The sequence below is a fragment of the Peromyscus leucopus genome, chromosome 13 (assembly GCF_004664715.2).
Source record: "Peromyscus leucopus breed LL Stock chromosome 13, UCI_PerLeu_2.1, whole genome shotgun sequence".
NCBI classification, from domain to species: domain Eukaryota; kingdom Metazoa; phylum Chordata; class Mammalia; order Rodentia; family Cricetidae; genus Peromyscus; species Peromyscus leucopus.
This window is the reverse complement of record NC_051074.1, coordinates 7970215-7993218: the sequence shown is the minus strand read 5'-3', so window position 1 is coordinate 7993218 and position 23004 is coordinate 7970215. Positions and strand designations below refer to the sequence as shown.

General features: G+C 43.9%; 1 protein-coding gene across 6 annotated transcripts in view; it reads right to left on the bottom strand.

The window, feature by feature from the left end:
* Ube2f (ubiquitin conjugating enzyme E2 F (putative)) overlaps positions 1 to 22009 on the bottom strand; it is a 55635-nt gene extending 33626 nt beyond the window's left edge. For 2 of the 6 annotated variants that reach the window (XM_037210121.1, XM_028880365.2), the window contains exons 1-2: positions 17477 to 17610; positions 2068 to 2097 (exon numbers count right to left, since the gene is read on the bottom strand). In XM_037210121.1, the coding sequence (XP_037066016.1) occupies positions 2068 to 2097; positions 17477 to 17594 (148 nt within the window). In that variant the 5' untranslated portion in view covers positions 17595 to 17610. Of the gene's footprint in view, positions 1 to 2067; positions 2098 to 17476; positions 17611 to 21396; positions 21480 to 21881 lie in introns of those variants that run through there. The other 4 variants (XM_028880361.2, XM_028880363.2, XM_028880364.2 and 1 more) reach the window with 4 other exon arrangements.
* Between the last annotated feature and the right edge of the window lie 995 nt (positions 22010 to 23004).

Genomic DNA, 23004 nt, shown 5'->3' with positions numbered 1-23004 from the left:
TTTGTGGAAAACATGGGGAAAGAGCAGAAAGAAAGAGTAAAAAGCAGAACGTCAAAAAAATGTGTGCTATCTGCTATCTTGGCCACAAGATGGGAAACTGACCACATCTTTTCCAAACCCTGCAAGACTCACATCAAACACACAAGCTAGTTCTAAGTGGAAACTTTCTGTGTTCTCTAACGAAAAGACACTTTGAACATAGATGTGTGAGTCACAGACAGTGGAAAGACTAACTGGACTAGAATTAAAAAAAAAAAAAAAATCAATCACTGTGTGGTACTTTTTTCTAGGAAAGTGTCTCAACACACAGGCAGGGAGACAGGCAAACAAACTTATCACCTGGCTCCAGACCTTTGCCTGCTTGTCTAGCACACCCATGCACATTTACTTTCCTAAGCATTTTGTTTGTTTTATTTTTGTTTTTCCAGACAGGGTTTCTTTTTCTGTATTGCACTAGTTGTCCTGAAACTCACTTGTAGATCAGGCTGGCCTCAAGCTTCTGCCTCCCAAGTGCTAGGATTAAAGGTGTATTAAAGCATACCCTTTTGCTTTTCCCTTAGTAGGTAGAATTACTCTCCCCACTCCCCCACGTCTGGGATTGAAACCAGGGCATTTTACATGTTAGGCAAATAGTCTGCTACTGAATCATCCCCCAGCTTCAAAATTAACCTTTCAATAAAATTCACAGACAATACCTTCAGTTCTAAATGGAAGTAACTTTGAAGTCAATCCACAAAATTTCAAGATGTTTTCACTGAGGCCCATAGAATAAATATACTTTCTATGATAACCTACTCTTCCCCACATAAATGTTAGACATCAAAAGTAATTGTTCAGCCTGGCCAGGTGGTATACACCTTTGATCCCAGGAGGCAGAGACAAGTAGAGCTCCGATTTTTGAGGCCAGCCTGGTCTACATAGTAAGTCAGGCTAGTCAGGGATACACAAAACAAAACAAAAACCCTTTAACAAACAACTTATCTGTGTTCTCACAAACTAATTTCACAACCACCCAAGGGTTGCACGCCACCGTTATCTTTCCAACTTTAGGTGTCGGTGGGAATGAGGCCTCTCCAAGAAATATGAAATGGGACTCCACATCAAAATCCAAGCCCTCTGCAATATTCACACAAACAGAAAAAACTCACACGCAACATAGGTTACCCATATTAGCAGGTATCCTTAGAATTACTTTTTTTTTTTCTTTTTTTTTTTTTTTGGTTTTTCGAGACAGGGTTTCTCTGTGTAGCTTTGCGCATTTCCTGGAACTCACTTGGTAGCCCAGGCTGGCCTCGAACTCACAGAGATCCGCCTGCCTCTGCCTCCCGAGTGCTGGGTTTAAAGGCGTGCGCCACCACCGCCCGGCACTTTTAAACCAAATAACACAACAAAAAGTTTTAACAAAAAAAACAGTAAAATGATCAAAGCCTTCAAACTTTCATAGACATTTGAAATGTAAAAGATCTGAGAGAAGATTAGTGATAGAAAAATAGAATCTGACATGTTATCCAAGTACATTTCTGAACAACTACACAGCCAGGCCCATGTGTCTGGGGGTGAATGGCCAGGAAGCTGCCTTTCCTCAAACACAAAAACAATTACCAGTAAACACCTGCTGAACCAAATGGGAGCGCACTCCCTAGGAAGCAGGGCTGTGTGCTCCTGACTTACACCCCTGCCCACTCAGGGAGTAGGAGGAAGGGACGGCAACTAACCAAACATGCCTCTGGAGCACTGAGACAGTATTGTACAGGTGCTATTCAGAAGGACCAAAGAACCTCTTTTTGTTGTTTTTTGAGACAAGGACCCTCTACATAGCCATCCTGAAATTCACTGTGTTGACCTGTCTGGCCTCGAACTCAGAGATCAGCCTGCCTCCGTCTCCCAAGTGCTATGATTAAAGGCATGTGTCACTATGCCAGCTAGATATTGCAAAAAATTCTTCTTGCACAAAATTAAAATTCATTCGCAACATACACAATAGGCTTTTAGCTACTCAGTTATTAAAGCAAGTTTTCGTCATGTCATTACTATATAGTACTAATTTGACCAGCGTGCTATACTTACAGGGTAAATTAGCTTCGAGTTCTGCAACCTCTGTAGAAATAAAGAGACTGTGGTTAATAGGAATCTTCATATTATCAGCTTTAAATCAGCAATTTCTTCTAGGATTACAGAAGAAAAGAAGTAAGCTAGATGAACTGAAACCTGGTCTAAAATTAATATTTTAAGCGATTTAGTTTTCTCATTTACAAGGTGACATGCAGAGTACCAATAAATGCAGAAAAAAAATAGAGAATTCACTTTAATAAGAATAAAAGTCATGTCACATAAACACAGCAATTGCCTACAAGTAAGCAGTGATTACAGTGTTTTTAAAAAAAATGACTCCTCCCAAGCAACATATCTACTTTTTTTAAACTGTGATTATATGTCTCTTCAAGTTACCTCCTTGTAACTTACATTTCTTGACCTCAGTCCTCTCCCGTGAGACCTTGGACTATTCAGTTCACATCTTCAGTAACTTACTGGTGTTTAAGCCCAGCATCTTTCCACAGGTCAAAACTACAGCTACCTTGCTATCAAAAGAGCCGAGGTCTCACTCTCTACCATCTGGTTGACAGAAAACAATAGGCCTACTCTCTCCGCTATTCCACAGAACACAAGAAGAAAAGAAATGGAACCATCAGAGCTGTTCACGGAAGACATATTACACAGAGGAGGCCTAGATTCCAACAGCAAACATTAAACATTAAAACTAATGCAGGGTGTGGTGGTGCACACCTTTAATCCCAGCAGAGGCAGGCAATCTGAGTTCAAAGTCATCTGAGTTTGAGGTCAGCCAGGGCTGTTACACAGAGAAGCCCTGTCTCAAAAACCCAAAAATAAATATTTTTTAAAAGCCGTAATAAATAAAATCAAAGAACACAAGATCAACACACACACACACTCACACAAAACCAAACCAAAAAACAATCTGTTACATTAATAATGAACTATTAAAAAAAAAAAGACAATGTCAGGTGTGGTGATATGCGCCTGTAATACAAGCTCTCTAGAAGTTCAAGGCCACCCAGTAGTTCCAGAACCATACCCTGTCCTTAGAAAATAAAAATTAAAAAGTGTATGAACACAGAAGGGAAGGAGAGGAAAAGGAGGAGAGAGGAGAGAGGACTGGAGGTAACTCAGGAGTAGAATATTGTATATGAGGGTCCCTAGGTTCAATCTCCAACACTGGACAGAAAGACAGAAAGAAATTGAGAAAGCAATCCCATTTACCAGAATTATTCCGGACTAATTTTTTTTTTTTTTTTTTTTTTTTTTTTTTTTTTTTTTTGAGACAGGCTTTCTCTGTGTAGCTTTGCGCCTTTCCTGGAACTCACTTTGTAGCCCAGCCTGGCCTCGAACTCAGAAAGATCTGCCTGCCTCTGCCTCCCAAGTGCTGGGTTTAAAGGCGTGCGCCACCACCGCCCGGCAAGGACTAAATTTAGAGATGAAAGGTCTGTACTCTCAAACTGTAAAATACTGTGAGTAGAAACCAATGAGCAACCAAATGGTACCCACCATCCAATCAAGTTCACAGACACTGTGCAATCCCCATCAGTTTCAGTGGCATTCTTCCCAGAACCTCTAGAACCATATGAAGACCAAAGAATCTTGAGGATGAACGACAAAGTTAATACTGCTCTTTTTGACTTCAAATTCTGTTACACAGAGGCCAACAGAACACCAGGGGGAGGCTAGAGCCAACCTAATAAGCATGTACAGTCAACTAACATGCCAGAGCACCAAGACAACAGGGGGAAATGAGGGGCTCTTCTGGGGACAACTAGGTGTCCTCACACAAACTATCCAAATGAATACAGGCTTAAACATAAGGGGTGGTGGTGGAGGAAGTTCCCCAACCTGGCTTTAGCAATGACTTTTTTGTTGTAATTTTGTAAAGCTCAAACAAGAAAAGCAAAAATTAAACCGTGGGACTACATTAAGCTAAAACACTACAGCACAGCAAAGAAAAGGTAGTCTATATAGATAGGCTGAGAGGAAATGTCTGCAAATCATGTAGCTGAAAAGGATTTAATGTAAAAAAATATGGAGTACACACAATAGAAAATAAAAAATAAAAATTAGGCAGAGGACCTGAACAGACATTTCTCCAAAGAGATAAAAATGGCCACCAGTTTTATGAAAATATACAAGCAGTCATTATATATCAAAACAAGACCATGACTGCTATCTCACATCTTTCTGGTTGGCTACTACCAGAAAGATAAGAGGTAGCAACTGAGGATACAAAGAAAAAGTTGCTGAGGATACAAAGAAAAGGGAACCTACACACAATTTGCACAGGAACGTGAATCAGTACAGTTATAAAAAACAGAGGTCCCTCAATGTAGCTAGAGTTTTCCTGCCTTGCCCACAGTCAGGACAAATCTTTGTCACCCGCCAGTCCCACAGCTGTTCAGACCCAACCAAGTAAGCACAGAGACTTATATTGCTTACAAACTGTATGGCTGTGGCAGGCTTCTTGCTAACTGTTCTTACAGCTTAAATTAATCCATTTCTATAAATCTATACCTTGCCACGTGGCTAGTGGCTTACTGGCGTCTTCACATGCTGCTTGTCATGGTGGTGGCTGGCAGTGACTCCCTGACTCCACCTTCCACTTCCCAGAATTCTCCTCTCTCCTTGTCCCGCCTATACTTCCTGCCTGGCCACTGGCCAATCAGTGTTTTATTTATACAGAACGATATCCATAGCACCTCAACATTCTAAAAATAGAGGGAAAAAAATACCACATGACCTAGCAACCGTCTGAATATATACTTAAAATAAATGAATCAGTACCTTTTAAGAGTGGTTCTCTGGATCTCACTTAGCCGGGCGGTGGTGGCGCACACCTTTAATCCCAGCACTCGGGAGGCAGAGGCAGGCGGATCTCTGTGAGTTCGAGGCCAGCCTGGGCTACCAAGTGAGCTCCAGGACAGGCGCAAAGCTACACAGAGAAACCCTGTCTCAAAAAACCAAAAAAAAAAAAAAAAAAAAAAAAAAAGAGTGGTTCTCAACCTGTGCATATCAGGTATTTACATTACCATTCATAACTAGCAAAATTAGTTATGAAGTAGCAATGGAAATAATGTTATGGTTGGGGGTCACCAAAACATGAGAAATTGTACTAAAGGGTCACAGCATTAGGAAGGTTGAGACCACTCTTTTAGAGGGACAAACACTACCATGCTCACTGCAGTTATTTTTCATGGTAGCCAAGATACAGAATCAGCCCAAGAATTTACTGAATAACGAAGAAACTATGGGATGTGTAAGGAACACTACTCAGCATCAGCAAAGACAATCCTGCCATTTGTGAAAATGTGGATGGACCAAAGACCATCATGCTAAGTGAAACAAGCCAACAGAGAAGAAACAAACTGTTGAATACAGAGAAACAGAATAATGGTGACAAGGGAGGAGGTCACTAGCAAAGGTACAAAGTTAGGGTTAGGTAGGAGTAAGTTCAGAATGCTAATGTGACCACACAGAAAATGGATATATGAATTCACTTGATTAGTAATTGTTTTACTACATATACACCATGTAGGTTTGTAAAATCATAATCAACCACAAGGAAAATATTATTGGGAGGGGGCACAGGACATGACACCCTGGCAATTGTAGCTAGAGTTTTCCTGCCTTGCCCAGTCAGGACAGATCTCTATCTCCCGCCAGTCCCACAGCTGCTCAGACCAAGTAAACACAGAGACTTAAATTGCTTACAAACTGTATGGCCGTGGCAGGCTTCTTACTAACTATTCTTATATCTTAAATTAACCCATTTCCATAAATCTATGCCTTGCCATATGGCTCATGGCTTACCGGTGTCTTCACATGCTTCTTGTCATGGCAGCAGCTGGCAGTGTCTCCTTCTGCCTTCCTGTTCTTTCTTTTCTCCTCTCTGTTAGTCCCGCCTATACTTCCTGCCTAGCCACTGGCCAATCAGTGTTTTATTTATTGACCAATCAGAGCAATTTGACATACAGACCATCCCACAGCAGGCAATAAACAGGCCAGTAGAGCTGTCTATGCCTTGGACAGAAAGCAGCGTGGTCTAGATCTATGGCTGAATAAATTCTGAGACTGGAGACAGGCAGGAAGTCTCCAAGCTGCTTTGAAGAATATGTACAGTTTTAGTTCCACACAGATGGGGTAAAAGCACATTCCAAGCAGGTACAAGGCAGACAGTGTAAGTGCTGGCAAAGCACAGTCCACATGACAGCAAAGTCAGGGGGAATGAGGTGGAAAAATAGGGACAGGAACACGAAAGAGTCTGAGGAGAACCCTCAACACAAGTTCTGAAGTTCTCCTCAAGGGAACAACAGCACAAGAAGGGCAGAGGAGAGGGCAAGTGGCCTCTGCATCGGGCGGCAAGCACCAGGTGAAAGCAGGGAAGCAGCCAGTGGTCACCAAGGGTCAGACCTGCCTGCTGTCAAGTAAATGGCAGAAATTCAGGAGAAAAAATGCAAAATAGAGCAGGAAAGGGAAGACAGGTGACTGGCCAAAAGGCCCAGCATCAAGACGAGCCCTTCAGGAGAAGTGGGGAAGGCATGCTGAATGTTGCGACATGAATGGGAATTCAAGCTGAGGCACAAGGTATGGAGACCCTTAGGCTTACAGGTATTAGCAGTGTGAATGAGAAGGCAGAGCCTTTTGCTGGAGACTGGTAGCCTCTGCTTTAGTGTTCAGCAATCCAGATCAGACAATTAGCCAGCAAAGGTGATTGGGCACGAAGAACTAGGGCAAGGGAAGGGCCCACATCCCTTCACGTTCCAGGGTGCCAGAGTCAATGTGCTCCTACAGTGATATTCTCATGTTGAGAAAAAGGAAATATAAAATCCACAGGTCAGGGGGTGAAGAGGAGGACCGGCAGATCAATCCTCCTGCTGGGGCTGGAAAGGCAATAAATTCCATCACTGACCAAAAGCCTTGAGTCCACCCTTTTGGTAGTCACAGGTACTTTTAAAAAATACTTAAAGACTGGGGTTGGTGGCTCATGCCTACAAACCAGCACTCAGGATGCTAAGGCAGAAGGACCCTGAACTTGAAATCAGTCTGAGTTATACAGGGAGACCCTTTCTCAAACAAAAATAAATCTGTGAAAGGTGCACTGCCACTATGTTTGACTGCAGTGACCTTGGAGTTGTGTTTGTCAAATGCTGCTCTTGCCCTTCCTGGGGAAGACTGGCAGAGAGCTAAGACCACAGATGAGTCATTTACAATCATCATTTTTAAGTACTATCCATGAAACTAAACTGTTTTTGAAGCAAATACTAGCATATTTTATTCTGTCATCCAGATTCACCTAGTGACAACTGGAACCCTGCCCACTGGGTATGAATTTCATATCAAACAGATAATGACCAGTAGAAGCAAAAGGCTCAATAGGCTAGTCCAGTGCCACAGGATGAAGAAGTGAAATCTGGGCACATGCACAGGCAAGGTTATAGGGTAGAATATGGGTGGGAGGATTGGAAGGAACTGGGCAGATATCTTGACCAATGTTCCACTTCTCTTCTGGAAATGGTGTGGATGTATGGAGATTAAAGACCCTCATTAAAGGCAGGTGTGGTGGTGTACACCTTTTATCCTAACACTCAGGAAACAGAGGCAAGCAAGTTCAATGTCAGCCTGGTCTACAGAGTAAGTTCCAGGACAGCCAGGGCTACACACAGAAACCCTTTCAAAAACCAAAAAGAAAAAGGGGCAGCGGGGGAGAAACGGCTCAACAGTTAAGAGTACTGGCTGTTTTTCCAGAGGATCTAGCTTCACTTTTCAGCACCCACATGACAGCTCACAACTGTCTGTGTTAACTCTAGCTCCAGGGCCTCCAACACCCCTACATAGACATACATGCAGCCAACAACAGTACACATAAAATAAAAAATTAACAAATCATTAAAAAAATAAAGACCTTCATCACATCAGTACTTAGGGAGTATTTTGCTAATGTGATTCTACTCAATAACTTTATTTTAAAAAGTTATCATGTATATATAGCCACATTGTGTAAAGGATTTACTGATTTTTTAGTAATTTGAGTTCTGTATATTATCCCCCACAATCTAGTAGCTACAAGGATTCTAAAACCCTGGATGCCCCAGTCCTCAATCACTCCAGTATCATTAAAAATCCTAAGTAGGCCCAGGCACCTAAATTAGTGTTGTTCTCTAACTCTTGGTCTGTGTGGCCTGTTACAACAAAAATATCGTACATGTAGGTGGTTTGCAAACAGACACTTATTTTTTATAATTCTGAAGGATGGCTAGCCAAGACCAAGGCACCAGCAGATTCTGAATCTGGTGAGGGCCCAGGGCCCTCATATATAGCAAATTCTTGTTGTGTGTTCACATGGTAGGAAAGGCAAGGAAACTGTCTAGTATTGATTTATTAGTACTGATTCCACTCATAGCAATTCCACCCTCATGAATTACCTCCTAATTAATACCACCCAAGTGTTAAGATTTGAATGTACAAATCTGGAGGACATGTCATTCAGACTGCTTCAGACCACTACCTGTGAAAAGATGATCTAATGCCATTATACACATAAACTTAATAAAAAGTTCTAATTCTACATGATATCAATAAATTTAAGGTTTTGCCTGTATTCATCATGTTCAGTGTAACTCACCCAAGGAAAGGAGGGTGCTGAGGGGAGGCCCAAACACAGCCTGCTGACCACACCAGGAATCCTCTGTTCCACCTGTCAGAGCAGGCCTGGGAATAGAATCCTTGGGACATGGGATTTCAATAAAGATGCCTGGCACTTTGTCTAGCCCAGTGCAGACTACAAAACACCTCGTCAAATCTGCACGGTACTTTCACAAGTTAACACCTCTTTTGCTAGGTGGCTTAGCATTTCTGGGAGGCACCTGACACCTTGCATAACTCAGTGGCTGCATAACTTCCTTCTAAGAAATTAAATTATTTTCCTTTCTATGTAAGAATCACCCCAGAATCCACTGGAGTGTGAGTATAACCAGACTACAAAGTTCATGCAGTTCTCACAATGGCTCCCACACCTCCCGCACTCACCTCTTCTTGCTTTGGGCAGCTCCTAACACTGGGCTCTAGCTGTGTCCTCCAGATCTGCTACCCATCTGCATACCCTTCATGGTGGGAGCCACACAGCCTGCCCCAGCCCTACTCTAGGTTGGGCACAAATGTTTGGCAAATGCGGGGCACGTAAACACTTTTGCCTTACAAGGTGGCAGGGCCCCTGCTGTGAATATATGGAGACATTGAGACCTTCTCTCCTCATGTGGCCTAAATTTGTGTCCCTTCTCCCTTCACATACTGAAGCTCTGTGTCCTCAGCAGAAAACCACCCTCCCTTTCAAGACCTCCTTTCTTCTGTTTGCTGAGGACACATGCAGACAGCCATTTGTTATAAACCAAGAAGACCTCACTAGGACTTGATCTGGAACATCAAATCAGCTTCTGGAACTATGAGAAATGTGTGGCTTATGTTACCCAATCTGTAGAGGTTTGTTGTAGCAGAGTAAGCTAAGATAAATGGCCAGTCCAGTCAGAGATGCACATGGGCTTAGCAGAACTGAGTTCCAACTTCAGACGTCAGTATAGGAGCTGAGCCCTTCATTCCCAGGACACTGGCCTCAGCACTGATAGAGCAAACTCACTCACCAAAAGTGTTCTAATGCCACTCTAAAATGCAAATCGCAACCCCGAGAAAGCAGTTTCCTCTAACAAAGGCCTAGTATTGCTACGAATGTAGCCCTGGACTGCATACCACCTACTTTTGACATGAGCGCAGAAAATAACAAGTTGGCTGCCCACCTATGGCTTCCATGGCCCTCCTGCCCCTTATGCTGTTTGATGTACTGATGGCGGCTATCCAGGTTCCCTGAACAGCCTCACTGGTGTTTAACCTTCAACAGAACACAAGGCTGTATGTGCTCAGATGGCTGCCCTCCTACTTGACTGTTAGCAGGACTCCTTGGACTGTTAGCTACCCCTCATATTCATATGCTGTCAAATGCTGTGACAACCTTGGCAATGTGGAAAGCTGTACCCTGACCCACTCCCAGAGAGTAGTGTGGGAGTCTAGCACTGGGAACAGACTTGGGGACCTCTCTCACCTTCAGGAGCCACGTTAGCACAGGGGCATGGTAGATACCACAGCTCTGGTAGATTGTGAGGGCCCAAGCACACATGGACACATTATTCCTCACTCTAAGGTGCCTGGCTGGGCTCAAGGACAGGAGTGGACACCAGCCAGCAGCGAGTTCACCAGTAAGTGGCAGGGCCCCATGAGCCCATCCCCTACCTATATATAAAAGCACCTATTTTGGGCCCGTTAATGTCTACAGTCTTTCCCTTGGCTCTTTGGGATGCCAGTGTAGAGGACAGTCTTCTGTGGTACACTGTCCAGATGCCCTCTCACTGGGGCTGGGGACACATGGCCTTTGTTCTAGGACTACTACCATAGGCTAGACACCTTCTAAGACAGCCCCCACCTGACTAAAAGCAAAGCAGGAAGGCCTGAGCCTTTTGCCAGGTTGGTGACAGCTTTAAGAACTGAGCAAAAGCTATAATGGGACATTCTCCTCCAAGTGTGATCATCCCTCAGCCTGCTTTCTTCACCTTCCTCTACTGTACAGTCTCAAGATATTTTTTAGCTGCCCTGCATGACAAGTTCCTGCCTCCCCCTTTAGGAATGCAGTCTGCAGTATTAAGTTCTAAACATAATCAGTGTCCTAGAACCTGTCTATACTCAATGAAAGACATCTTCACAGGAGCCCACTTTATGACCTAGGACAATAATCTCAATTAAAGCAATCTTGCTAACTCAGACTCTTCAAAGTCCCTAAAGGGATTTTTGTCTAGAAAGATTTTTCACCATGAACACCCTGGAGCTATCTGAAAACTCCCAGATGAGTCCCTAGGCACAGGGTGGGCAGACTCTGTCAAATCTTTTTTTTTTTTTCTGTTAACTTGCATCTCTCTCTGCTCTTTGAACTGCAATGCTTAAAATCTGTGCTCCTAGAGCCTGCCTCACCCCTGAGAGGTGAGTCTGACCATCCTCCTGCAACTACTGCAGGCCTCTTCAGGTGGAAAAGGAAGTCTCAGCTCTTCAGGTGGAAAAGGAAGCATCATCCCTGCAATTACCCCTAAAGTGCTTGCTATGGTTTGACCCTCAATACTTGCTCAGGTCTGAAGGTGCCCAAAATTCATATTACAACCTAATCGCCAATGTGGTAGTATTAAGAAGTGGTATCCTGATTAAGTTGTGAGGGCTCTGTTCACAAGAATGATTTAGAGCCATTTAAACTCTTGTCTCTTCCTTCCCAAGGGACCAGTGTCCTCCTAGGATTCAGCAACCTGGTTGCATATTGAAAGCAAAGTAGAGTTCTCACCAGACACTTTGTTTTTTTTCTGTGATGGTGGGGATGGAACCCAGGGCCTGGTACATGTAAGGCAAGTGGCTTTATCACTGAGCCCAATCCTGCTTTCTTAACCTTAGCCTCCCAGACTCTAGATCATGAGAAAGATGCTCCTATCGTGCTGTGGGATGTTCTGTATGCTACACTACTATTTTCAAGGAACATAACATTTTGTGTCAGCAGTACAGTCAGGGCCTGATCCTGTCACTGTTTGTTGCGACATGGGTGTGTGGGTTCACGCGGATCTGTGGAAACTTAAGAACGAGGCATCTGAAGAATGAATCTAGCCTTTCATGGCTGCATGGGGGTCCAACCTTGAAGGATTGAAGCACTTTCCCTTCACCTAGGGCATTTTTATTTCTCTCTATTACAGTTTAGCCAGTTAATTTCCATATGCTCAAAACAACCTGAAAGGAGCTCCCAATAATACAATGCCAAGTGCAATTCGGTACCATGGTTTTCTGGGTTTCCTGAACCAAGTTTTGCATAGGCTTTGTATCCTTAGGAAACTTTCAGACAAGAATCACATAGGGCAGCTAGAGAAACAAAAGGTATCAATTAAACAAAGGATGGACTAGGGCTAGGTGCTATTTTCTGGAGCCAGGCCAGGTGTGGCTCAGCAGGAATGCAGCCACAGATCCCCCTTTTTATTAAACAAAAAACAAAAACCAATTATCTTGTAAGTTATGCAGGCTTACAACAAATATAGCCTTGTTTTTTTAAAAAAAAAATCTATTTGTCTTACAATCTTACACAAGTATACCAAAACACATTTTAAACCCAATACTATTTCTAGAACAACAGCAACACCTGCTAGGATAAGAAATCTATTAAAGTGACTCATAGGATTGAATGAGGCTATGATATCTGCTAGATTTTTCATAATGTTTGTTCCTGTTGTATCAGGTAACTGTTTTGTAAAGGTTTTTTAAATTTCTTTTTATAAATCAAAAACCATTTGAGAAGAATTAGGGTGACCCAACAAATGCATCTTAACCTTTTTTCAAACATACTTGTTTTCATTAAATCTTAAGGGTGTGATACAATAACAAGAAACATTTCAATTGTATTTTAATTTTATCTGCTTCTTCAAAATTTTTAACTGATCCTCTAATAATACAATAGCTTGCCTTAATTTAGCTAATTCATTCACTATCTCATTATCAATTTTATTTGTTCAGTCCAAAGGATTTTTGAATGTCTATGCCAGTCTCTAATGAATTTAGCGGTTTGGATTTCTTTATGAAGGGCCACTCCAGCGGTTGTTCCCATAGCTGTCAATACAATGACTCCCATAATAACTGCAACCATCAGTCCAACCATACCACGTGTTCCTCTAAATATTCTTGTAGGTGGCTTCTGTACCAGGACCATCATAGGAGAGTTTTACCATGGCCTCAACAACTTTACTGGTATCCAGATTGCTGGTCTTGCTCTAAGAATATATAAACTTTCAAAGGTCAAATTTTAAAACATACTAGAATTAACATAAGTATGAAGGGTACACCATTCACAAGTGCCAATGTACAGGCCCCTTTAATAGCAGGTAAGGTAATGGTACATATGCCATAAAAGGAGGGCTTTGATTTAGTCTAAAGACAGAGTGTACTTATCATCCTTAATGTTTAATTTTCCTTCCTACACCTTAAGAGGGTGGAAGGCACTTGCCAATTTCCACAAGTTAGTCTGAATTGAATTGCTAAATTGCAGGAGAGGACTTGCCATTCCAACTCCATGCCACCGAATAGGTTTATTAACAGAAGCACTGATTTCCATAGTTTCATTTATATTATACCGTTTCCATCTCAACTCTGAGTGAGATATTTCCCTTGAGGGGAGCCATAAGGGCTCCAATCAATGATGTCTCCTTTGGAGATATTAATCAGCAACAATGTAAGAGTTTCTCACTCTTACATTGTTGCCAATGTACCCAGTCAGGTTCCTTGTTGGTAACCCTCATCTTACAGAACAGTAGATTTATGCAACTAGTAGCATTAATCTCTTGTCCTTTAAAACCAGATGCATGAAGTATATAAAACTTATTATGATCCATTCCTTTTACCTGCATCATTACCACAGAGAGCATGGTGTAGCATTCAGAGGCTTGTGAGTCATATACACTCTTAGGCTGTCCCCAGGTGGGAGGATTAGTTGTTGCAAAGGTCTCCTGTGTATTGACTTTGGCAGAGGCATCCCTGCATCTGAAGCATCTGCAAGATGTCTTTTGCTCCTGGTGAATTTTTATTAATTTCAATGGAATCCACAATTTATTATCTCCTGTGAAAACATAAGTATAACCTCGGCCCTAACTTAACACTTTCCCTGAATTATTTGCTGTTAAAATATTTATAATACATGGGCTGACTCAATTCAGCAATCCTTTCCATAAATCAATTTTGCTCCTGTTTCATTAGCATTTAAAAAAAATTTTCAACCAGGTGGTGGTGGTACACACCTTTAATCCCAGCATTTGGAAGGCAAAGGCAGGTGGATCTCTAGGCCAACCTGAGCTACAGAGTGAGTTCCAGGAAAGGCGCAAAGCTACACAGAGAAACCCTGTCTCAAAAAACAAAACAAAACAAATAATTTTTTTTTTAGTAGGGTACTATGCAGTCTATCTCTAGGGCCCCTCATATCCCCCTTCTGTTTAACAAGCATCTCTTTATAAGGTCTAATCTATCCATAAGTATTTTGTAATTTTTGTTTCATCAGGGCTAATTCTTTTTTTGGCCTCAGCTGTTAACTATCTAGGACTGTTTAAATCTGAGTCATCTTGCAGAATTTGAAACAAATTAGTTAATTCTTGAGTCGACAATCTAATTGTAGCCTGCAACCAGTCAATATCATCCAATAATTTTTGAAAATCATTAAGAGAATACCGTCGATCTTTTCTAATCTGTACCTTCTATGGCTGAACTTTTAGTTTATTTAATGTATAGACTAAATAGTTAAGAGAATCTCCTCTTTGCATATTTTTTAAAGGAGAAATTTGTAATCCCCAATAGAGTAAATTTTTTTGTATTACATTTTTTCTAAGGTATCTGTATCAGAGTAGCCAATAAAGTATCATCCATATAATGATAAATAACAACCTAAGGAAATTGTTTATGAGTCATTTCCAGTGGCTGATTTATAAAATATTGACATAAAGTTGGGCTACCAACAGTGACCCCTACTTTAAATTTGGATAGCCAATTCCTGTCTTATCTTGTCTTTGTACAACCTGTATAGCCTGTGACCTATTCTTACAACTTCAGGAATATAACCTAATTTAAACATCAATTTACGAGCTGTTTCTGAAATTGTAAGAATATTAATTTGAGCTCACCACTGTTATAATAAATTTCTCGCCCATAAATTTATGGCTATATTAGCCATATGAGGCTTTAACATTTTCATCTGTTTTTTAAGGCTCTATACATTTAATCCATATTATATTTTGTTTTATTTTAGAAAAGATTCCAATGCCTACAGATTGAGTGGCCTTGTAGAGGCCAGTTGGGATCCCAGGATTCTTGTGAAATTATAGATACATTTAGCACCAGAATCCAATAATCCTTTAATCTTTTTTCTTTTCTTTTTGTTTGTTTTTTTGAGACAGGTTTCTCTGTGTTGTTTTGGTGCCTGTCCTGGATCTCAATCTGTAGATCTGCCTGGCTTTGCCTCCCGAGTGCTGGGACTAAAGGCGTGGGCCACTGCCGCCGGGCAATCCTTTAATCTTAATCTCATTTAAATTTACTTTTAGTTGAGGCCATTCATCATTGATTATTGTTTGTCATGACATCTTTTTTCCCCCCAAAGCCTCTAGTTCCACAGATAGGCATCATTTTGCCTTTAAGATACAGAAGCAATAATTAACTAAGCAATTTTATCATCAGCTTTTATTCCCACGGTCCTTTTACATATGCCATCTATAAAAGCATTAAATATATCTCTATAGGATTTGAAGGGGTAATTTAGGTAATACTTTGGAGTATTTTTATAAAACCTAAAAAGAGGATCCTTTTTTATAGATCCTAAGTAACATGTTAATGCAACTCACCAATTATTAACAATGTGGATCAAACAATTTACCTGTACTTTATTTAGTAGAAAAATAATTAGTTACAAAAATAATTTGCAACCTCTTTATCAGTAAGAGATTATTTTTTATGGGTTTTTACCCTAGCAATCATATTATTTAATAAGCTTACAACCCAATCTGTTTCAGGTGTTACATTTCTTTTTTTTTTTTAATTTTAATTTTCTTTTTATGTATTCTATGTGTCTTTCACATCATGCATCTTGATCCCATTCATTTCCCCCATTCCTTCACTTCCGCCTTCTGCCCCTGCCCCTGCAATACCCCCCCCCCCCAAAAAAAAAAATCTAAGAGAAAAACAACAACAAAAGAAAAAAACTAGGAATCTCATCAAAAGCTGCAGGGTGACCCAATGAGTCACGAAGGAAATCCCTTTGTCCATATATATTACTTGCAAGTGTTCATTGCAAAGAGTCATTGGTCTGGTTCCATGCCTCTGAGTTTCTGTTTCACTATTGATGTTGGGCCCAGTCTGGGACCCCTCTTGGATATCCTGTTGTTACCCCGTGTTGTGGAGATCCTGCCCTTCACATGCTCCATAAGATCATAGATGGAGTGGATATTGGGACGGACCTAGTCATAGCTCTGGTTCTCGGCCTAGGCAGCTTTAGGGTTAGTCAAACCTGCCACACGAGGCTGAACTCTCCAGCATCAGGTGTTACATTTCTATAGAATTTAACCAAGAATTTTAGAAAGCAATTTAAGAGCAGAGCCAAATTCTCAGAAATGATCAACAACAAGAGCATACTCAATATATAGTTTAAAATTGTGAATCCTGTTCCTTTAGTTTATCTATCATGAAAATCAAATATTTATTAGACAATCAAAAGAGGAAGTTTAAATGGGCCCAACTTCTGGTGAAGAACAATTTGATCAGACATGGAATGCTGAGTCGATGCTGTTTAAATTTCCAGAGATATTAATCATTCAGTGTATAGAGGATGTTCTCGTCTTTTGACAGGCAGAAAGATTTAAGCTAATTCAAGATTTGAGTCCGGAAAGTACAAAGAGACTCTGCTAAGCCAGTACAAACCCCCTGCCTTCAACCTCTGCACCTCCACATGTGTATGCCTCCATAAGTGGACATCTGTGCATCCTTGCCCTTCCCATGCACACAGGAACATGCAAGCCACACATATACCACCCACAAACACAAAAGGAAACCCTTTATCAAACACAGTTTTCTTTTACAAACATGAATAGTGACTATGCCCTTAAGACACAATTCTAATAATAACTCTGTGAATTCGAATAATAAAACCACAATATGCATTATTAACAGTTTATATAGTATCTGTGTGAGATGGTGTGTGTTGTGTACTATGATAATTCTTTGAAGACACCCAGGTCATCACAAGATTCCTTAGGCTGTGTCCTGCATGAAACAGGAAAGGATTCTAAGACATTACCTTTTCCAGGCTGGAAACTGCTGTGCATCCCACAGGAAAGGGATAACAGAGGAGAATAACAGCAGCACCCACGAGCCTCAGGCCTGCCAACTCCTATTGCCTTATTCTTTCCACAACACAGCATAGCAGAGCCAACAAAGACTATTCCTGGGGCGTCAGACACCACAGTTCTAACACCATCATCTCCTTGCTATCACAATCCCATCCTTTGCCTGGTATAAATCATTCCACTGTAAGGGACAATCACATTTCATTCTATTTTTATTTTTTTGGAACAGGGTATAATTTTTTGAAACATGTAACTCTGGCTGTCCTGGAACTCACTGTGTAGACGAGGCTGGCCTTGAACCAGCCTCTTCCTCCAGAGTCCTGGAATTAAAGGCATGCCTGGCTGATAACCATCCGTTCAAATCATTTCAAAGGAGTATTTCTATTCAACAGGCTTTTTGACATCCATCTCCAAAGAGCCCCTGGGCAAGCTTTATTTTGTTACTGGGTGTAAAAACAGCTTCCATGGAGGACGGTTACCTTTAACAAGCAGCTTGTCTCTCACAGAAACCCTCCGAGTAGAGTCCGATGTGGAGGTTGATGTCCGGGACCCCTTGAGCCCGTCATCCCGCTTCAGCTTGCTTGCCAGCGTTAGCATTACTGCCACCTTTCTTCTGGAAGACAGGCAAGAGTAGTAAGGAGCGCGTCTCCAGACAGCAACTAGACAGGAAACACACAGAGGTGTTTTCCCTCCAGGTTTTCTCTACATGTGTAGGAAATTCCTACACATATTAACAAAACTGCATTCCTTCACAATGGATATGAAGAAGCCACGTGACTTTTTGTAAATTTGGGGAGCCAAAAGTTTCATATTCACCAAGCACAGAGTGGGTGCTAGTTCAATCACAATCTAGCCCACCCACCCCCAAGCTTCCCAGCCAGCACTTAGGCGCTACCCACACTGGTTTCAAATGAATTAAGTGTCCCTGCAGCACTGGGATCCAGGTGCGGCCTGGGAGCAGAAGTCTCTAGGGCAGAAGAGACAGCTGATGCTTTGCTTTCCTTCTCCCTTCAAGGGAAGTGTACAGAGCCTTCAAAGGACTGCTGCATTTACTGATTTGCAATGTCAACACCGAGAGCAAATGATAACACCCCAAACTGGACTGTCTCCACTGGCTGCTTCCAGCCCCTATGAGTTTCAGATTTCCTGCTGCAAACTCCCTGGGAAGGACAGCAAAACCCAAAGGTAGGTGAGGTAATGCTCCCGACTGCCTGCATAAAGGATGAAAAACTGCCACCCACTCCTTAAGCCTTCAATTGTTTATTTTAAAAGCAGCATTAGAGCAACACAATTGTTGGGCAGAAGGTACGGGCCCTTTCCATGCACTCTTCTCTCCATTCCCATGATCAGCATTCCCTCCAAGAGGCTTTATTTGTTCTAACTGATGGACCTGTGTGAAGGTATTATCACCCAGAGCACAATTTACATTAGGGTGTCAGCAATTCCTACCTCCAGAATCTGCCTTCTGTTTCTACTACACACTTCCATCAATCAGACACTCCTCATACTTGACACTTCCAGAGAGGGACTTTAGCAAGAGTAAGTGAACAGTTCAATATTTGCATAATTTCCTTTCTTGTTTTAAAATTACTTCCTTTCAATACTGGTTTGATAATTTTTTCAGTCAAAAAGGATCTACAATTTTCCAGATGAAAAGCTTTATCCAAGAGGTCAAACTTGAGGCTAAGACCCTGGAAACAAGGATATTCCTCTCTTCACTGGTATTTTAAAACATCTCAAACCCAGGTCTTTCGCTAGTTTCTCATGCCATCTTTTATGTATCCTTAGTGATGTCAGATTTCATTTTGTAACACATATCACAAAAACAAGACAATGGATATGATCTTCCAAACTGTACATGGCCCTGCCATACTGAGAACTGGTCACACTGAGCACAGTGGCACATACTTGTAACATCAGTATTTGGGAGGCTAAGGCAGGAAGATTGTCAGTTGGAGGTTAGCCTGGGCTACAAAGGGGATCATACACCAACAAGCAAAATAAATAAAAATACCAAAACAAAACAAAGTATATTTGTCTAAATGCACCAAACAATTCTTTTTTTTTTTTTTTTTTTTTTTTTTTTTTTTTTTGAGACAGGGTTTCTCTGTGAAGTTTTGGTGCCTGTCCTGGAGCTCACTCTGTGGACCAGGCTGGCCTTGAACTCACACAGATTCTCCTGGCTCTGCCTCCTAGTGCTGCGATTAAAGGCGTGCGCTGCCGCAGCCCGGCCCCAACAATTCTTATATGGCATGTTAGGATGCATAAACTCATAGCACTGAAATCTGGGAAAGATTCTCAACGCATGCGCGCGTGTGCACGCGCGCGCACACACACACACACACACACACACACACACACACACACACACGCACGCACATGCTCAATGTGGACCTTGGAACAACACGCCTGGAGGGTAAGAGTCCAAGACACTTGGCTACAAGAAGCACTCACCACAAAAACCTAGTTTCTTCTGGAAGGTGTGTTGTAAGCATGGTCATGGTGTCAGGTTTACACTGATCAATCATGAAGTGATGGGGCAGTTCAATCATACCTCAGTGCAGTTGGCAAACATCTGAAAGCACACTAGCACCTGTTTCTTCAGTCCCACTCTACAACTCCTTCTCCTCAGGGGCATCTACGTGAAGAGATGAGCCCACTATGGACACCACAGACCTTCAGTTTTCACTTCAGGCACAGTATGGTTCCACTGCTAAGTCACTTCCCCCGGGAGGCTTCAGCCCACAAGTTACCAAAACAGAACAGAGCAATGCTTTCCTGCCTTGGCCCCACCTGGAATGATCTTTTCAGGAATTTCTCAAACAGGAGCCTGAGGTAGCGTGTGCCACCCTGGCCAAGTCCAAGCCCACCACTATGTGCTCAGACCTGGGGACATCCAGGGAGCCTGACAATGCAGAGGTAGATAATAAGACTATCTACCACTGGGGAATTAGGGAGGAATATGGGATGCTCCACAGGAGGATCAGCAGATAGATATTCACCTTTGGTGTCCGTGAAGCGAACAGGAAAAGGTGAAAAAGAAAAACAGTGATCAATAGTTTAGTAGGCAGTCCCCTAGTGGCCATAACAGAACTTTATGGGAAATGAAGCCAGGGCACACACTGCTCCACACCCTGAGGAGCTGCCCTGCTCAGGGACCTGGCAAGAGCCAGGCCTTCCCAGCACACTGCTGTGGTGCTTAATGCTTTCATACCCCTCCCCTCCCGAGGCCTTCTCCGAGGCAGAGGATGGGTATGCTCAGCTCTGCAAGGCATAGACTCTAGCTTGTAATCCTCAGGAAGTTTGTAGACTTTAAATAGACATGTTGTGCAAAGGCCTTGCAGGGTAGAAAACACTGGTGCTGTCTCCAGAGAAAACACAACATGCACTTTCTAATATTCTACGGCATGTAAGACAGGAAGGAGTACCCACTAATTCTTCTATCATCTGTATCACTTCCACATGCCACAGGAGGAACAAAGCAGTCCCAATTCGGAAATGTTCCCATAATCAGAAAATTAAATCTACACAAAGGGAACAAAAATAATTACTCAAACTATCCAAAGGCTAGCAGACTACCTGCAGCTGCCTCAGAATTCTCCTCCTCTCCTCAACACGGCCCACCTCTGGAAAACCGGACTTTAACCCAAACTTCCCGTTTCTCGACAATCACACCGTGACTAAGGCAGTATTTGGGGAACAGATCAGCTATTCTGAACAGCACGCTCAGTCTCTAAATTCCACAAGTTGTAATTGGCCCAGTTAGTTCCTCCTCTGGGTGGGACCGAATTTTAGGCCATCCACCCAAGAAGATCCCAGCTTGTTATTTACCACCAAGTCTCATCGGGTCCTGCTTACTCAGCATTCCTCTGTGCCATGGTGAAATGGGGCCCGCGTCACCTGTGCGGGACCAGGCAGCTCAAGGTGAGGCTAACTCCTCACAGATCGTTCGAATCCAAGCATTTACGTGAGAACTACAGGTCACTAGAGACCCTTACTTAGCCTCCCAAGCCTAAGGAAACAGATCGGGACAGGAAAACCGTCTACACCTCTGCACCGTACAGCATGACAGTACCCAGGGGTCTCTCGCCCACCAGGTTTACGGACTGACCACCTCCGGAGCCCATCTTTGATTCCGGGGACCGAATGCCAGGTAGTTCGGCCCAAGTAGGGCTCCCGAAGCTCCTCCATCACTATTAGCCCTCTTAACTCCCACAGCCGAGCTCCCTGCCCCACCAGCCGGGAAGCCTCTTGCACCAGGGCCACCAGCAGCCTCACCGGTCCACACCATCCCGCTCACTTCTGGAACCTCTGTCCACTCTCACAACCAGGTCCAGGGATGCCCTCCTTCCCTTCGCCATCTAGCCCTAGCAGGGACTTGGGGAGAGCAGATCTCTACCTAGAGGCCAAGCTCCCCTCCGCGAAGCCTTCTCGGTCACTCCAACCCACCGGCGGCGGCGCCGAGGGGCGGGTCCCAATGCCCACCCGAGACCGAGGCCACCGAGCCCGCCGGGGAGGAGGGCCACACCCGAGATACCACGCCGCCGCGGAACCGGGTCAGGGACCGAACCGGACCAGGCGGGACCGGCCTCCCCTCCTCCCCGCTGCCGCGGTGGCGGGCCGCGTCCGCCTCCCTCCGGGGGCAGCGGCCTCCTCGCCGCGGCCTCGGTCTCCCGGCGGGCCCGAGCTCGGCACCGTGACCTTGCTGGCGGCGGCGGCGGCGGCACGGGGTCCGCCTCGGCCCGGCCCTCAGAGCCGCGGGGGCTCGCTGCCCGCCCAGCGCTTCCCGTCAGCCGCCGACCTCGCGGCCCCGGCGCCCGGCGCCCGGCGAGAGGAGCCGCGGGGTGGGGGTGGGGGCCACCTCAGCCCGCGCGACCGGCTCACCTGAGCACCGCGAGTCAGGCGAGGCGGGCCGGCATCCAACACCATGCCCGACCAGCGACGGCTGCAAGACGCCACAGCCCTCACGGCCGCACCGGCTCCCGGCGGCGGGACCGGAAGTGGCGGGGCGGGGACTGCGCTGTGACCGCAGCGGGCGCTTTAAAAAAAAAAAAAAAAGAAAGAAAAGGAAATTCAAAGCTGCGGAGAACTTTATTGGCAGCTACAAGCGCAGACAGCCGCGCGCGTGGGCCCGACGGGGCGGCCGTCGCTCATTGGCGGAGGGTACGACCTGGGGGCGGGCCAAGGGAGAGCCAAGGCCTTCTCTGATTGGTCACGGTGCCCGTGTCTGTGTCCTAGTGTCCGGCAGGCGGCCTTCCGGCTTGTTTCCATTCATTTGGCAGCTCGAGGTCCTGGGAGTGCTGGTGCGGTACCTGCGGGTGGAGCTGCGTTCCTGTGCCTGGCACCGGGGCCGACTGCAAATGACCCGAGCTGCCTGCGGCCTGCACTAGGGCTTTGGTGTAGATTACAGATTACACCACGTGGTTACTGGGCGGAGAGGCACTCTTCGTGATCCTTGGTTTTTAATTTCTCTTATTTGTTACTTTAAAAATACGCTTCAGGCCGGGCATGGTGGCGCACACTTTAAATCCCCGCCCTCCAGAGAAAGAGGAAGGCTTTGTGTACATAGTGAGTTCCAGGACAGCCAGGGCTATGTAGAGAGAGCCTACCTCAGACAAACAAAAATCTACTTCAGGCCTCTGGATGTAGGGCAATGGTAGGGAACTTGCTTAGCGTATGTGAGGCCCCGGGGTTCCATGTGTAGCATCTTACTTGTATCCTGTGGGGTACGAATTTGTGGGACTGGAGATAGCATACTATGGGAGAGAGTTAAGCAAGACTCCTAAAGAGGAGCCTTGGAAAGAGGATATTTGCTGCAGAAAAAAAGAGTGTCAAGTTTTTTATTTATTTTCTTTGTGGTGTTGGGGAATGGATTCCAGAAAATCTCACATGCAGAACACACTACCTCTGAGCTACATCCGTAGACCCTAAAATAAATTAATTTCTTTCTTTCTTTCTTGACAGGGTTTCTCTGTGTAGCTTTGCACCTTTCCTGGAACTCACTCTG